The sequence below is a fragment of the Zeus faber genome (assembly GCF_960531495.2).
Source record: "Zeus faber genome assembly, chromosome: 16".
Taxonomy (NCBI): Eukaryota; Metazoa; Chordata; class Actinopteri; order Zeiformes; family Zeidae; genus Zeus; species Zeus faber.
Window position 1 is genome coordinate 16723938 of NC_137202.1, and position 18744 is coordinate 16742681.

Here is an 18744-nt window from a genome sequence, read left to right on the forward strand (position 1 = left end):
AGGTTCAATACAAATCTTGTCATTTCTCTTGTATTTTTTTTTCTGATTTTTTTATTACAATACCAAATTTATTTTCACTGCCTTTCATAATGTCACTGCTTTGTATGCATTACACTTGGATGACATGTGACAAATAAGTAATACATAATTGCTGCAAAAACATGAATCACATACATATATATACACACATATATATGCATATATATACATACATATACATTTTTTTTGCAATGCAATAAATACATTCAGTATGCATCGATATATAACATCACAGTGGACGAAAGCAAATGCACAGGGATGACAAATTCTACCACGAAAACAGTAGCCCATGTTGTTCTTCAGGGATCCTCAACCGCCTTTTTCAATCAAGGACTCACAATCTGAATGGGCCACGGACTGCCTTCGATAAGATGTCGTCTCTGGGGCCCAGCTCAGCCGATGTTTATTGTGGGACAATAAAAGGTGGAAAAGGTGGATTGGCGGCCTCCAGAGTCATTTAAAAGATTTGTTTCGCCGTGAGCGAGTCGTTCCCATGTCTCGCAGCACCAGGAGACCATAATAATATTAAGCAGTCATATGGGTTTCTGAGATTTTTTTTTACTGGTTCATGGGATAGCGGTGTGCCCCGGGAATATTTTATTGTAAAACTCGGGATCATAATCGTCAATCGTCTTGATTGACATGTCACAGTCCAAACACAAATGTAAAAGGAAGATACTTTTAAGATGAAATAATAAAAGAAAACACACAAAACAAAACGATATATAAAAACATCTCCTTCCGATTCTTCTCCTTTTCCGATTTTCCGCAAAGACCGTTCGGCTCGTTCCACTTCCGGCGTCCCGCGTTGACTGAGGTTTATTTACAGTGCCGCCGCGCCCCCGTTCACGACCGCGCCTTTTATTTTTTTACAGTGAGGTCCATCCCAAACGCGGCTCCAATAATGTGCCGACGCGGCGGCTTTTCCCGACACGGAGCCGTCGGGTCATGAGGACGTCCCGGTCGCTTGGCCGTCCCCGGCTCCCACGCTGATGCTCTGCTTCTCGCTCAGCGTCCTCACGACGCTCGCCGCGGGAGACTGGAGCACCTTCCTGGAAAGCCTCATCCTGCCGTCGGTCGGGTCCCGTCCAAAAAACTTCACCTGGCGACGGTCGCACGGAGAGAGAGGCCGTCACCATGAGGATACGAGCGGTCGGTTATGTGCGGTTTTATTTCAAAAAACGGAAACTTACCTGTATCTGCTGCCCGACATCTAAACCCAAAGCGGTCGGATGTTTGATCTAAAAGAACAGAGTCAGCACGTTCAGGTTTCACCTGCGTTTAGTGTCATCACAGCCGGCTAATTTCCCTCAATGACATCAAATAAAAGTGTCTCAAGGGCTCGAGGTAAAATATGAAATTCTGTGTAACACAGTGTTATGTTTAAACTTATCAAAGCATTCAAATGAACAAAGTAAAATATTTTTCAAAGCAACCCGATGCTTTGAAACAATATATGTTATGTATCGTCTTTTTCAGAGAACATATAGATTTACCACAAGGATATTATAATGAAAAAAGATCGATAAGAGAAATGTTAACAAATTTGTCGTTTTCTTGTTTACTTGCTCTAAGCGTAAAAAAAAATAAAATAAAATTCCAGCCATTCGTTTGGATTTCATAAAAGGATGCTGAATTTAAAAATCAAATATATTTACAATTTTTAAAGACACTGAATGAGCTTGAATCCAAACAGTTTAAAGGTAAGAAAAGAAAAAAAAAATCTACATTATCTACTGGGGTGAAAACATTTTGTTGCATGAAATAATATACACCTACAGTTGTTTGCAAAAACAATATCATGTCTTATGTCCTCAATCCTACCTTATCTTCATGCCACTCAATTGTGAGCAAAAACAAATGATGTGGTTTATTTTAATTGTTTTTATTTTTGCCCACTCATTCACGCAGCAGCACCCACTGACCCGTTTGTGGTCCAGCTGCGAGTTGTGCAGTAAGACGGCGCTCATGTTCGGGTAGAGTTTCACCATAACACCGATGTCCCTGAAGGGGGAAAGAATATTTGATCTCGGCCGGACGCACAATTTCGTTCTTTATTCATTCACTAAGGATCTAGAAACAGCATTCAATCTGAATAAACCTCCACCTGATTTCAGTGATGGTGGCGGTGTAGACGGCCCCAAACTCCAGCTGCTGTTCTTGCTGTCAGAGAGCACACACACACACACACACACACACACACACACACACACACACACACACACACACACACACACACACACACACACACACACACACACACACACACACACACACACACACACACACTTTGTCTTTTCAAGAATAGTAACTTCACATGAGGTACTCGTCAGCACGCGACCGCCGCACATTTAAGAGGTTTTCATTTTAACGCCCCGAAAGACAAAGGATTTTTTATTATTTTTTTGACTCACGTCGTCTTTGCAAATCTCGTTGATGAACTCTTGCGCTTCGTTCATGGCTCCCGGCGTTGGCGCGAACACAGAGAACGTCTCCTCGTCGACTTGGCTTATCGTCACACCTGAAGGGGGAAACCAAAGTCGGTGGCAACAACCCAGCTCTTCCAAGTAACTTATATTTTGTATCTGAAGGAAAATGGAAGCTCAGATCTCATATATAGAGTGTGAAGTAATACCATTGGCGGGTTGATTTACACTGCTATTTTATTTATTTTGCATATTATTGCTGCTGCTACAGAATTAATTTATATAACTGCGACTAGATAGTGTAGTCAGCTGTACAAGTGCTACTCCTTTTTAATTCTCATTAACTCTTCATTCATCGATCAGCCACAGCATTAAAACCACCACTAATAACCACTAAGATCTGACCCATCGAGTCATGGACTCCACAAGACCTCTGAAGGTGTCCTGTGGTATCTGCACCAAGACGTTAGCAGCAGATCCTTTAAGTCCAGGAAGTTGTGAGGTGAGGTCTCCATGGATCATGCTTGTCGTTCAAGCACATCCCACAGATGCTCCATCGGATCGGACCCTAACCCCGCCCATCCACATGATGTAGAGGAAAACATGATTCATCAGACCAGGCCACCTTCTTCCATTGCTCCATGGTCTAGTTCTGGTGCTCCCGTGCCCATTGTAGGCGCTTTCGGTGGTGGACAGGGGGTCCGGGGCTACGCAGCCCCATACACAGCAAGCCGTGATGCATCGTGTGTTCTGACTCTTTTCTATCATAGCAGCATGAACTTGTTAAAAGCATTAAAAGTGCTACAGCAGCTCTTCTGCGGGATCGGACTAGACGGTTCCCATTGAACCCATGGGCACCCATGTCGCCGGTTGTCCTTCCTTGGACCACTTTTGGTAGATACTAACCACTGCATGAACACCCCACAAGACCTGTTGTTTTGGAGATGCTCTGAACCAGTCGTCTAGCCATCACATTTTGGCCCTTGTCAAAGCACTCAGATCCTTACGCTTGCCCGTTTTTCCTGCTTCCGACACACCAACTTCAAGAACTGACTGTTTACTTGCTGCCTAATATATCCCACCGCTTGACAGGTGCCAATGGAACGAGATGAGCAATGATATTCGCCTCACTTGTCAGTGGTTTCAATGTTGTGGCTGATCAGTGGAGATGTGTACATATATTTCGTTTTGTAAACTTCACTAGACAATAACCACCAATCTGTCTCTCCAATACAATTCCCACAGAGCAATGACTGAAAAACCACAGCAAGAAATAGCGTTTTCCGTTCGAGACGACTTGAACCATACCTGTCTCAGCTTGCAACCGCCGAAGGTTATAACCTCCCGGGCCCACAAAGCGAGCTCTTCTTGAGATCGGCACTCGGACGTTCTCTACAAGGAAGGAGACTCAAACATATAAGAATAGAAATGTTCTTGACCGATACTGTGTAAATGAGTCCTGTCCAATTCTCACACACACACACACGCACACACACACACACACACACACACACACACACACACACACACACACACACACACACACACACACACACACACACACACACACACACACACACACACACACACACACACACACACACACACACACACACACCTTACCAACAACGGGTCCATTCTCCTTCCTCGCTCCCCTGGGTTTGACTATACTTTTATTCATGATGCCCAGGATCTCCTTCTTTGCCACTGAAAGACATTGACATTAAAGGGGATAACCATGTCACCTCTCATAAATACAGCTGCTAACTTAATTAAGTCTTGATGGGGGTTGAGCATACCTGTGGCTTGTTGGATGGCCTCCATGACTAATTTCAGAGGCAAGCCGGGAATCTTTACGTCAGCCTACGAGTTAAGATGCAAAAGGTCAAGTGACGTCCTGGAGAAGTGCGGGCAACAGGGGTGCAACGGTACGTTATCGAATCGCTTGGTACGACGCCTGCGGTTCAATACACACACACACGTGAACTGCGATATTACGATATCGTGGTAGAAGTCCACTGGACGCGTCGGCAGAGTGTATGGGTGTGGTGTGCCGTGCCGAAATTGGGCGTTTCCTATTGGATCCACGATTGGAGCTCCACCGGCCTTGTCAGTCATGCGGGGTCCCCATGGAGCCGCGCAGCATTACTCTATTTGAGAGGTCAAATAAGGAGGTACATTTTTTTTTGCCAACTGGGCGCGGCTACACAGCCTTTTCCAGAGAAACACAAGATAAAACTACATATAAATGTTTTTTTAAGAGTGCAATCAATCAAGGTGTCCAGTCGGAAAATAACAACCCTGGGATGGCCGCGTCCCTCTTTATTTCAAACTTCTCTTAGGACACTCGCTTCCACTCGCACCACGTCGTTCACGAACGTTCCGGTTCTTTTGAATGGCTCTTTTGTAGGAATGAAGCGAACCAAGTCTCGCTGGGTGATGAGCCGTTGTTTTTTTTTGTCAAGTTTTACGTTGTGTTGTTTGTTTAAGTTGCCATCTCCTGCTGCCAGCAAATGTTTCCCCCTTTATGTAAGAGATCGCCTATGCTCCCCCTCGCCGGGAGGTGCCCTGGCTGAAAGGGAGCGCACCCACTGTCATGTCAGGTTCACAAAGCGAAGGCACACACGCACTGGTCTGACCGTGAGGTTTTATTTTAATAAGTTATTTTACCTATTACACTATTATTTATGCGTGAAAAATACTGTTTATGCCTGTTCTACACAAAAAATACTAACTATAGTATTGGTTTTATTTATTTTTATTGTGAAACGTTTTTGAAATATTATACTAAATAAAAAAATAACAGAAATTTTCTTAAATATAGAGATATGGAAACCGTATGGCTACCGGTGGCCCCGAAACCGTGATACGTACCGAACCGTGAGCCCACTGTGCCGTTGCACCCCTAGTGGACAAATTCCCGAGACAGACACTGAGCTTAACAATTTACTCACTCTGATACTGTCAATATCTTTAATACCTGTAAAGCATTGATGCCCTTGCTTGTTCCCGCCATTTTGAAGTCCATGTCTCCTAGATAGTCCTCGATTCCCTGTTGGGGAAAGAAACATTCGGCATACATCAAAACCGCGTCGATATAGTAAATACTGGGCGGGGTTCAGTCTTTTTCTAACATGCATTTCCTCTGGATATCTCAAAACGGATATCTGTTTTGGTAATTAAACGATGATAAACATGGTGAAAATATGTACTGTACCAGGATGTCGGTCAGTAATCTGTAGTCTTGGATATCACTCGGCTTCTCCGGGTTGGGCTTGGAAATGAGGCCGATGGCGACGCCCGCCACAGCAGAAGAGATGGGCACGCCTGGGGAGCAGAATCGCACAGTTTGGTCATCAGAAGAAACATTCAAAAACCCCCATAACAACTTACCTAATACAAAATACTAACTCTATTGACTATAGGAATGCACTGGTGCTTAAAGCAGCATAGAATATCATAAAGTAAGTTCTCTAATGCACTGTTTCGATTTATTTGCAGTTATTCGTAAGGAGGTGAAGATTGAAAGATAGCCACAGCCGTAAATCTTCCCAGCAAGCCAACCCCTGTGATAACCTTTAGGGAAAAGCCGTATAAATACCTGCGTCCATCAGCGAGAGGCTGCCTCCGCAGGCCGAGGCCATGGAGGAGGAGCCTGAAAACCACGACAAAAGGGTTTGGTAACATTAAGAAAGACAGGGAAATAAACAAAACAAACCAATTTGAAAGAAAAATAACCCTCTAATGAAAGTGGTAATGGTAATCCAATGTGGCTCTTAAGCCAAAAACTTTTAATGAGTATCTCTGGGATCATTAAGCGCTTTCCCACTCAAAAAAAAAAACAAAAAACGCTTGATCCTGAAAATGAGTCAAACTGACTCAAGGTGACGTGCCAAATAAATTTTTCGGCAAAAAGTGATTTAGGAATAACTCTTAAAAATGTTTTGAGCGTGAACTCCAGGGTAGGTCAACAGACGTTTAAAGGGTTGAATTTGGACCGGCTGATTTTAACGACGATTAAAATCCATTTTTACAGGTTGCTACATCAAAATGTCAAGTAATGTGTTAATCAATTGCAGCCCGCACAGGAGAGCGCTTCCCATGCAATTAACTTTAGGACCTGCAGTCGACTTTTCGACGAATGCGACATGTTTTCGGAGCTCTGGCTTTGCCATGCAAGCGCTGGAGGAAAGTCAGAAACTTTCCCCACGAGCAGAAGAGGAGTGTGGAACTCACCGTTGGACTCCAGCACCTCGGCAGTGACTCTGATGGTGAAAGGAAAGTCTTTTGGAATAACTGGTCTCAGAGCCTTCTCAGCCAGGGCCCCTGGGCGCACGCGCACACGCACACACACAGTATATAAAATAGTATAAGTGCACTTTAGTATAGTACAAACTATAGACCTTTGGAAATAAAGCAATTGAAAAACATGACTTAGAGAATAAATGTTCAACAGAAAATATACAAACCATGACCAAGCTCTCTTCTGCTCATTCCTCCCATTTTGCCAATCTCATTGGTCGCATAAGGAGGGAACTGAAATAAAGGTGTCATTTAAATAGATAGACATCAAAAAAGTCAGATAAATAATAAAGCAATACAATAAAAATATATATATTTCAAAGAAAAATCAAAATACAATAATTTAACTGTTGACTGAACACAACAGGATATGGCAATATACACTAAACCTAGTGATAAACAACAGCTAAAATAACAGAAAAAAACCCAATTAAAAGAAAATGAACGACCTAAAAAATATAAGGAAAATAAAAGGTCATTTAGGCTCTAAACTAAATTTAAAAAAAGGGTAGCAATACTAAAAATAAGACAATAGGACATTGAAAATCGTACTTACTTCATAATGGAGCATAAAGTTCTTGTCTTTAATGCCACTGTTGAAACAGAGAAAGAAAGAAATTTGTCTGAACGACGTTTCACAGGCACAAACAAGTATTCCAAAAAATAAATGGAACCGTTGTTTGCAAGCAAAAAAAAACAAAAAAAACAAAAAAAACCCACAAAAATCCACAGCATTCAAATGAGGAACCCCAGAAGTGTATAAACAGTGAGTTCTGCCTTTACCTCAAAGCTGTGGTGATGATATCTGGTTTAACGCTGGATTCCAAAGAGTCGAACGTCACACTGCACAGTACCTTTGACGCGAGGCATAATAAATAAAGAAAGAAATAAATAAATAAATACAGACTTTAGAAAGCAGTTTTGCTGTCCGACTCGCGGAGTTGTGCTTACCTGCGTTTGTCCTCTCTGGAACAGGGCGGAGCCATGGAGTGTTTTGAAAACATCCACATCGCAAGAGATGTTCCTCAGTGAAGTCAAGTCTCTGCCGTCACACCTTAGAAGAAAAACAAAGACATATACAGTGCATGGCAAAGCAAGAAAAAAAATACTAAAAATAATAATCATTGTCCAATTTTCCAGTCACTTGAATTCGGTACCAAATGCAATATGTGCAGATGACAGGGCTCATTTTGGCAGTACAAAATGAAATTCATGTACTTTTTTAAGCACTACTTTTTCATGTTCAAGAACTTTACACAAAACAAATATAATACATTTTCATTGTGATCTGTATTAATTGTAATATACAGCGTATTGTGGTGTTACGTCTTGCCACTCTCTTCAATAGAACGGTTTGTCCTCAACATCATCGCCTGTGTCTCTGTGTCGGGGAGCCTGGGAAAAGCCACTTTGGCTGGCGTGTGGCAGGGGAACAAGTGCGTATATACAGTATACTGTATATATTATTCATCACAATGTCACTGTGGTGTGGGGATGGTGTAATGAGCAGCCACACCTGGCCTGGATCTAGGTGACTGGGATCAGGGTGGCGGCATACCTGTTGCTCGTAGGTTGGTCTAACAAGCAACAGGTTAAAACCCCCATCCCCACACACACTCAGGAGAGGAGCCCGTGTCACGACAGGTTATATCCGCTCCTGGGTTAATTCCAGCTAGTCCACTCTCTACAGTAAAATTGTGTTTACAGCCCCCCCCCCGTCGTCTGTGTCTCTGTGCCCTGAAAACGCCACTTGGGTGGCGTTTGGTGGCGAAACTGCCACACTATTTTAAGTGTCTATTTCCGACCATGCTGGATTAAGTATACATTTCACTGGCATCATTTATTTTGTAAAAGCCATTCTTGATTTTTCTTTTAGAAGAATATGGCACTTAAGCACAAAAAAAAAAGACTATTATCACGGTATTCCAGTACTTACATTTCTGAGGACAAAATTCAAGCACTTGGTAAGAACCCTATGATGAAATACCCCTGATTGTGTCTTTACTGAAAACCTTAGGAATCAATTACGAGGATCATCTGATGAGAAGTGAGTTACGTTGGTGTTTTTGATTTTATTTATTTATTTATTTATTTTTACCTTCTGTACTCATTTAGCACCAGGCTACGGAAAACGTCTTTGCACACTGTGTTGAAGGATTCGATGACCTCGAAGGGCTCTGCTTGAGGAAATTTTTCTATAAAGGGGAGACAATGATGAATGCTTTTTAGCCGATACAGAAAAAAGCATGAGACAATGATACACATCATAGAATTGGGAGTGTTTTTAATATCTTTTTTTTTTTTTTTTTTGCAAACACTGCATGCACCTAATAAACCTCTAAGTTCAGTTATAGAGTGACTAGACTTTATGGTTAATGTTAAGAGTCTGCACGTGTACTGTGGGATGTAACTCCGAGCTAAAACAGTGGGAAAGTCAGTGATTTACCTTTGAGCTCCTCCTCCGTCTCCAGACGGATTTTGTTTATAGCGTCATCTCTTGAAATCTAAAATAAAGAGATAAAGTGGTCGTCTCAGTTTAACCGTACACTAACCAGTAAGTCAAATGCAGATTCTGGTCGGTTTTATACACCTTTCCACATAGAGTCGAAAAGAATCAGTAAAAGGAGAGTTGGCGGAATGAGAGCAAGCAATGGATCAATAGAAAGCAATGATATGTAAGAGCTTTCATGACGAGGATTTGGAAAAAAGATACTCGTGAGGTTGCAGGTTGACAATTTGAGGTTCAGAAAGTAAAGCTGCTGCAATGTTTTTCTCTACAGATGCACCGAGCCCAGCTTGTTTCACTCATTAGTTCTACCTCTGCGCAGGGCTGCCCATAAAGCGGGGGGAAAGGGGAAAGCTTTCTGGAGGCCAGCAATAACCATGCTCAGTTAAAAGAAAGATTAAAAAGCTGATTAGGGAAGGGCCTATTCCATCTCTGTTACGCGATCACAGCGATCTCCGCTCTGCTACGCGATCAAGTCCCTGTTCTGTTTCTCCAAACAAAACAAATAAAAACAGTGTGGTTGTAGATGTATTTATTTTCCTCCATTTCCGAATTGAATGGGAAAAAAAAAAGAAGCCCTGTGCGTGGAGCCTTTGTCAGTCCCTCTCTTACCCCATGGGCTGTGCTCATTAGGTCATCCAAATGATTGATGACATATACTGGGTAGGACATTTAGTTGAACCTGCACTTACCTTATCATGGGTGGAGTCAGTGAAAACAGCGTAGATTTTGTCCGCAGCTAACCTGAAAAGAAGAGAAACGAAAACAAAGAGATCTTCAACAATGTCATCATCCAATACTCTGTTAAAATGCGACCTTGGCCAATCCCAGTTGAATAGGTTTTACGTATCAGAGAAAAGGTCTGATGTTAGTCCTGACTACAGTACATGGAAGTTCAACTATTAAAACCCATTTTGACACTGTGGAGAAGGAAAAAAAAAAATCCTGAAATATGTATCTACTTCCAGTCCCAAACAATTCAGTACACACACACACACACACACACACACACACACACACACACACACACACACACACACACACACACACACACACACACACACACACACACACACACACACACACACACACAATCATTTACTATTATAAGTGTCCATTTCCGACCATGCTGGATTTAATTTACATTTCCAGAAATTCTGGAAAATGTTTATTAAGTTACAATTCGAAAAACAAAACCTGCGTGAATATTATATATTGCAGGTTTTCCTGCAATTTTTTTTCAAGGACTTTTCCAGCACTTTAGCACAAAAAGGGCTATATTCATGGTATTCCAGCACTTCCAGCGCCTCAAGGACCTGGTAAGAACCCCGCTATTTGCCAAGTCAACCACAAGGTGACGTCCTTACCCCTGGGCATGTTCCACCATGTTCCCTGGTGCTGAGAAGATCCTGACCGGGGTGCGCTTGGCGATCTTCTGCTCTCGTGCCATCTGCTGGATGCCGTGTATGATCTGCTGGCTGTGTTTGACTCCCACCTTGACCGCCTGGCAGAAATCCTGCTGCAACACGTTCTCTGCTGAAGCTTCAATCATCACTGGAAGGGAGAGAGGGAGAAGTCACCAGCTTCGCTGTGACTCTATTGTCGTCGTTTGTTGTTATCAACACAGCGCATCATAATTGTTGATCCAGCGTAAACATTTTGAAGGCTCTTCTGCGTGACTTTTACTTGCTCTTTTGCCGTATACTTTACACATCAGATTAACTTCTCAATTTCTTCTCTTCCTGGCTTTGAGTTCATATTTCTAGTTCATGGTTTATTTGTTAAGTCATCTTGTTAAGTTGTTTATCAAGGTGTAGTGTATACCTCATAGTGTACAGTTAACTGTTCGCTTCATTGTATATTTTCGATTTTTGCATATATTGCCATTTTCTTTTTTTATATTTTATTGTATTGCTTTATTATTATTTTGCCTTCTGGTTTTGATGCGAGTTGCTGAGACAAAAGTCTAGCGCCAAAAGCTAAAGATTAGGTGAACCGGATTTAGTTTCATTATTGTTGTAAATTAAATGAATACCGGTTAGAAGTGTTTCAGAACCCGCTCACTCACCAACTTGACTGCTTGGCGCTCCGGCCACGATGAGGTTGAGTGTGCTGGAGCTCATCTCCTTTCTGGTGGGGTTGACCAGGAACTCTCTCCCTATCAAGCCCACACGCACCGCACCTGCATAAAACACACAACGCATACATGGAGATAGCTACACACACACACACACGCGCGCCACAAGAGTTCTGCATATTTGTTATTAAAATATATTTTTAGGATTTATTCCATCCATAACCTTTAAAATAACCTTTTTCCTGCACTCTTAACTGATCTCCAACTTGCTTGCTTTTTTTTGGTTTGCTTCTCATTCTTTCCTTGCTTTTAAATTCTGGGATTTATATATTTATCAAGTGTCTCCTCCAATCAGCAGTGATGTATTGCTGTATTTTACTATGTGATTTATTTTAGTATTTTTGTGTTGTGATGATTTAAGTGTCTCTTGAGTATCTTGAAAGCGCTATACAAATAAAATGTGTTATTATTATAAATAATACATTTATCTGGAAAATTTGCCACTCTTTGAGAATTACAATAGCACAACGTTCGGCTACACCAGTCCTTGGTTTTAATCCACTTTATTTCCAAAACAAGCATTCATTCCAGTTGAAGATTTACACTAATTTTGTGGTTTAAACAGCAAAGAATCATTGACGCGGTCCAAAAATCATGCGAGTGTGTTGCTCACCAATGGGTCCGTTCCAGGGAATATCAGACAGGGCCAGAGCAGCAGACGCTGTTAGGAAAGAAACATTTGGCTTCAGCCACAAAAAGTTTAAGGAATCATTTTCCCCCCCATGGTGCTTTCAACTAACCTCCATTAATAGCCAACACATCTGGATCATTGACACCGTCGACAGAGAGCAGGTTACAGGTGACCTATGAAATAAAACACACACACACACACACACACACACACACACACACACACACACACACACACACACACACACACACACACACACACACACACACACACACACACACACACACACACACACACACACCCCTTGCTCGAAGATTAACAAGACAACAACAATGCAAATTGTTTTTTATAAAACTGACCTGAGTATCATAGAAGTATCCGGCAGGAAAAAGCGGTCTGATCGACCGATCTGTAACACACAGGGGGAAAGGAAGGAGCATTGGTTAAAAGCCCTCAAAATTTCAAGGCATGATTGCCATTACATCAACTTGAAAACATCTTTAACCTACAACCCTGTCACAGAGGTCATGCATCACCAGGTACAATATTTAACACTGAACACAGCATGACGGGAGAGTGGTGGGCGTGTCGATACAAACCAATGAGTCTGCTGGTGAGGATCTCATTGTCGGTGGTTCCCAGTTCACGTCTCAGGTAGTTAGTGGGGATCCGGCCGGCAGCGGCTGCCTTCTGTCTGTAGTCAACCTGTCAAGCACAATTCATATTTACCATCATACGTTGTTGTCTTCCACATTTGTGGAAAATCAACCACATTCAGATCAGATAGAGACAACTGATATGGCCCTAAAGAAACAATAATCTGAATGTAATAGATTTATATCTCTAGATCTGATTTTTATTTTTTTTTTTTTCCCAAACAAGCTGTCCTTGTTGTGTATGTTCATTATGGAAAAAAATATAAATATGACATACTTGAATATCAAAATATGCTTGGATACAATAAACTGACAGATAAAAACAGGGGGAAAACAGGGATGGCATCAAGTGTTGCATGAACATACCACAAGAGGCATGAACTGAGATGGAGAGGGTTTGGTCTTGCTGACAGCGGTCACCATCACTGAGGTTTCCCCCAACTCCAGAGAGGGAAAAAGATGGTTATAGGTTAAAGAAAACACATAAAGGAAACTGAGTTTCCAGCAATAATGTATTTTCTTTCCCTTTACTCATACTGAAGCACTTTTTATTGATATGACACTTATTATTGCAGTTATTTCAGACAGATCAGACGTGTTTCCATACATTGGGTTGAGGAAAATGAGCTGTCAAGCTGAATTTCAATGGCTCTCCTGCAATAGGTAGAGAAGTTTTATTTCATGCCACTATGCCATTGGCATAAAATTACCAAAAAAATAACTTTTCAATTGTTAATAACAATTATTTGTATGACAATTAACTGTGAACTGAAATTTCATTATTGTGACGGCCCTATGAGAAAATGAGTAGTGACACACGATACCAATTGTGATGCTAAAAAATAAAATAACTATGGATGTAAAAAGTACTAACTCCGACGCTGGACGCCGTGGTTAGTCTACTTAGCAGGGACTGCAGCGCTTGAATTTCAGCACCAATGTCAGTTCTAGTCAGCCACACACATCACACCTCGGGGTCCATTTCTTTGTACCTTGACAACAGCAGATCCATCCGCAAATCTGGCGAATCTTCCGGTAGAGATCTCAAGTTTCCTAAGACAAAAACGCAAAATCCTATTGTGAGATATTGTAAAATACTGATCCATGTCATACTAATAATGTACAAACTACTGTGACAGGAATGTAAATAAGAGTCATTTTCTGTGAGATGTCAGCATACAGCTAATGTATCTGCTGCCAGATTAATCATACCATATTTGCACCATTTCAATTATACTACTACACAATTATACTGTTATACTACAATGTACTAGTATAGTTTACTACTCCAACCTTACTCCTGATCAGTATTCACTTTTCATACAGTACTATGGTTATGGTTTATTCGAGAACCTTCACAAGCAATATAATTATTCTATTACAATACAATATATAATATTCCACATAAATAATTATATCACATACTATATATACTATTAAATGTATTCAAAATAATTTAAACACAGATGTAGTACTAAATGTTTAGGTATAAACATTTCGTCAACTCACTTTTCTCCCAGATCCACACTGATGTTTCGATCAGCCCCGTGACTCTTGTACACACTTTGGTGACACAGTCGGATCATCGATCGGGCGACCGGACGCCGAAGGCCAAACAAATATCTCATACTTGACACCTGCAAATTGATCAACGCTTTGAAATTGACTGGCCGAGCTTGGGCGCCGTTGTCTGCCGCTGCATGGGGGCCGCCATGACGGTCGCTCACATGTACGGAAGTGCGTCGGCAAGCCAAGGATTCTGATTGGACGGACGCATGTCGACGACCCGACGTTTGTCCCCCCGCCCCCGACGCCGCGTTGCGGTTTATTCGCTTTTGCCAATTGACAAACTCATAAACAGAACGGCCAGTTCGAACCCGAGCAACACGTACCCGATCAATGCAAACGCGCGGGTGTGCTATAAATGTGACATTCATGGCGGTAGCCGTCCCTGTTTCGCGCATCTCAACCCAACTTGTGGTTTCTTCTTCGTGGCCACCAGATGGCGGAAACACCTCACAAGTGTCAGAGGAAGAGAAGGGCGAGGCAATTTAATGTCATTTTCAACAACTTATTTTATATATATTAATATTTATCAATTAATTCAAATTGTATTTTATTTTTAAAATTACATATATATATATATATATATATGATACTACTATCTTTACTACTAGTAGTTTTAAGGAACACGCATTTAATGTTTCTGCGGTATGAACGTGCTCCTCTATTTGTTTTCCATTCTCGGGGGTGGGCTCCACCTTCCCCAGCAAGAAGGAACAGCAAGAACAGAATACCTCAAGCGGCCGAGGAGAAAAAAAAAAAAAAAAGTCGGATCAGAAGGAGGCACGCTGTCGAGGAAACCCCCTGACCACCTTCAGGTCGGGACGGTGCTAAACCCGGTTTTGCTCAGTTGAATTAAATTCCAAGGGGCCGCCGACCAAGCTGTCTCCGGACGCAGCGGGATTGCCCCTGCGAACCAATCAGAGCAGCGGACTGTGTGACGTACGAAGGTTCAGCAGACCGCGCCGCATCGGCGACGGCCATCTTGGTGAGGTGCCTCGATGGCGATAACGGATTAAACGGGCCGTGTCGTGGCCGCGGCGGGCATCTTGGTAAGGTGCCTCAGCGGCGCGCCTCCGCGTCGCCATCGTATCAAACCCGCCCCATGTACGGTGAACGGGTTGCGATCGGCCCGACCTTGGCAAGGTCGGGTTGAAATCTGTTTGAACGGGCGGGTTGGCCAGACGTATTCTGCCAAAGCAAACGAAACATGAGCTGCAGATCCGTCCGGTTCCCAGGCTCGGGACTTGCAGCGTAATCCACGAAACAGAAGATTGTGTGGATTACCGCTTTAATGTAGATTATCCTTCACGATCCTCAAATCTTTTGTTCTTCTCTATATCTCGTATACTACCTTTTGTTGTTTAAAGTCGACCGTGTGTGCGGGGTGGCTTGAGTTTTCACTCAACCAGTTAGGAAATCGTCTCAAAGCAGGAGTTAACTGGCTCGGTCATGCTCATTCTGAAAATCCACCGTCCACCCAACCACACGACTGACAAGTCCATTTGCAGAGCCAGCTGACCCGTTCAACCACTCCACCAGCATGCAGGCTAGTGAGTCAGACGGATCACAATGTCAGACAGAAATGTTTGAATGACTTCATCATTCTAAACCTGGTGGCCGTGCATTTTTTTTCTTTCTTTTATTTTTTTTATTTTTTATAGTTTAGGTCAAAGAAATAGGTGCGGTACCAAATTTTCTGGATTCATTGATTCCTTTGCTGTCTCTGTACATATCTGAAATGTGCCACCGTTCGAGTTCAGCGAGAGAGTCACGCAAAAACATATCGGATCAAATTTGAAACGTTTGTGTGAGAATTGATGCAGGCTGCTCTCAATGTCCTCCTTTTCTCCGTGTGTGTGTGTGTGTGTGTGTAGTTGTGTGTGTAGTAGTGTGAAATTCAGTGGCAATGCCCACATTGGAGTGTTTGCGTGGGTCACCTAAGGTATCAAGAGGTTTATGTGCTCTTCTAATTTCCATGCTGTGGCGTTAGAGGAGCTGACAACAGCCAAGCCCAATCTCCATCACGCATGCACACAGGCACACACACACACACACACACACACATACACACACACACACACACACGCGCCTAGGTGGTTTATTTTTCATGCAAATCCCCGGAGCTTTTCCAACGGGGCCAGGACGGAGGTCTCTCCGGGTCTCTGGCAGCGAGCGATGGCGCGGCTGTTAAATGGAGATGGGCTGCCATCCCAGCCGTCTCTGGGAGGGAGCTTCACCGCTGGAAAACTGGGGAACACATTTTGTGCAGAAAGTCTTTTGTACCCCTCATACTCCTCGCGCTTCGTAAATATGTTTTTCCATATCGGGAGAGCACATCTTGACAATATGGGTTTTTCCGTTGCTTTGTGTCAACTTTTCATTGATCCATGCTCCCGACAGCGCGTTCAGCGTGTCATCACATACGAACAAAGATGGATGTCAAGGAATGAAGCTAGAATCATCTTCATGTGTCTTGTCTTCCCTTTTGTCGTGGGCTGACGCTGATGAGGTGTTTGTCTGGTCGGCACCACACTCCCCCGTCTGTCACTAAGACGCCAGTAATTGGATTCTCCCCGTATCTGGACAGGCGTGAACCCGAGGAGAAACTCCGTTTAGACGGCTCACCGTGACCGGGAAACGTCAGAGCGCGATTACCTTTGTCACAGGCGTGGTAATGAAGTGATGGCACACGGCGGGGTCCCAGGGTGGCGTGACGGAGGGTGGCGGCGGTGTGGGGTGGTGGTGCATCTCAAACGCTGGTGCAAGGTTTACAAGCACAACAATGACACCTGGCTGAGTGTTCACTGCTTTCTCATTTCTCATTACATGATAACAGAAGCCCCCTTCATGGCAACAGACACATTCAACCCACTTAGAGACGCTCTGGAAGAGTCTCAACGCTCGAAGCAGAGCCCAATTAGGCCCAAAGACTTTAGAATAGTTTCTGGGTTTTTGGCTGTTTTTTTTTTAATATCAGCTCACACTTGCCACCTTCTCTTCCCTGTAACTAACTTGACGTGGCGACTATTTACTTCCGCCTGTGTTGTGGCAACATATTGCGAAAACACACGTTTTCAGAAGAACTGATGAGTGGTGAGGGGAAAGATAGATAGATAGATAGATGGATAGATAGATAGATAGATAGATGGATAGATGGATAGATAGATAGATAGATAGATAGATAGATAGATGGATAGATGGATAGATAGATAGATGGATAGATGGATAGATAGATAGATAGATAGATAGATAGATAGATAGATAGATAGATAGAAATGGTGATGGCACCACATAAACCTCACATGAAACATGAGCCTCAACAGTAAAGAAAATGTTGTCAGTAAGGCTCTTAACAGAAACAATCCACAGTGAACATAAACATACACGTCCGTACTAGTGTATGCAGGTTGAACAGAGATGATCTAAGCAATATTTTCGTATGGATTAGCGGTTTTGTGTTGATGATGATGATGATAGTCAAGGACATGGTCAAGAATCACAACACATTTTTAGAGCAAAAATACAATTTTTACCTTTTACTTTTTTTTTTTTACACTTCTGCCTGAATAAATTGGCATTAATTGTAAACAGAGTGAGAGCAGGGAGCGTATAGAATGCAGATGAATTAAATCTCCTCAACCACAGCCAAGCAAACACCGTCCAACCCACACACACCTACAAACAGTTTTAGAAAAATTCTCATATTTGAATCACACAATCGAATAACATGTGTTGTAGCATTTTCGTGTAAGTTGAAGGTTAACTCTCAGACATGCTATGACATGCATGGCACTGCCTATCCCATATAGATAACTCTATTCCCTTCATTTCTATTTTGTACCCCCACTCTGTATTACTTTGAGTTATTTTATTTAATTTTAATTTAATTTTATTCTATATTATTCTATTCACTAACTGCATTACGTTTTAGGAATCAGTTAGTTTCAGTTAGTTAGCTGGGTAGGAATTAGCTTAGCTATTGTGTACAGTCTAGAACATATTGTTCATAATCTCCGGGTGCGTTGCATTGACATTTCACTGCATATATGTGTGTATATGCGACGAATAAACATCTTGAATCTTGAAAAACCACGAACAGAACAGCAAGCCTCGGGAGAGAAAAAAAACAAAAAAACGGCGTAAAGTATGCTCCCCGCTATTCCTCACCACACGTTTACGGGCGGCGTGAGATCAACGCGGAGCCAAATCAAGATGTCTGTGGTGACTTGAAAATACCGACCCGATCACTCACGGGAAACAGCGGCGTCCGTCATATCTGAGGAGAAGGGGGCGCGGGTGGGGCCCTACAGTCAAAGTCGTACAGTCGTTGGAGGGTTATGTGCGGTGGATTTCTCCTGCTTGCTCAGTGGAATCTTAAAAAAAAAAAAAAAAAGTTTTCCGGGGTAGTTTGAGCGCTGCCGAAACAGAGTGTGTCGGGTATAAGCAACGCTGCTCCGGCTACCGTGTGTGAGTGTGTGTGT

At 42.6% G+C, this 18744-nt stretch overlaps 1 protein-coding gene across 1 annotated transcript; it reads right to left on the reverse strand.

The window, feature by feature from the left end:
• Positions 1 to 39: 39 nt before the first annotated feature.
• Positions 40 to 14356, reverse strand: pnpt1 (polyribonucleotide nucleotidyltransferase 1). The gene is made up of 28 exons (XM_080016105.1): positions 14207 to 14356; positions 13690 to 13750; positions 13064 to 13138; positions 12641 to 12746; positions 12401 to 12450; positions 12151 to 12214; positions 12024 to 12071; positions 11342 to 11455; positions 10641 to 10827; positions 9966 to 10017; positions 9214 to 9271; positions 8866 to 8962; positions 7719 to 7821; positions 7551 to 7621; positions 7324 to 7360; positions 6935 to 7001; positions 6702 to 6791; positions 6067 to 6120; positions 5683 to 5792; positions 5446 to 5517; positions 4265 to 4328; positions 4089 to 4172; positions 3774 to 3857; positions 2454 to 2560; positions 2147 to 2202; positions 1965 to 2043; positions 1233 to 1280; positions 40 to 1141 (listed from the first exon to the last, which is right to left on the reverse strand). Exons 1-28 carry the CDS (start codon positions 14323 to 14325, stop codon positions 986 to 988), a joined length of 2313 nt encoding a protein of 770 aa, XP_079872231.1. The 5' UTR covers positions 14326 to 14356; the 3' UTR covers positions 40 to 985.
• Positions 14357 to 18744: the final 4388 nt, after the last annotated feature.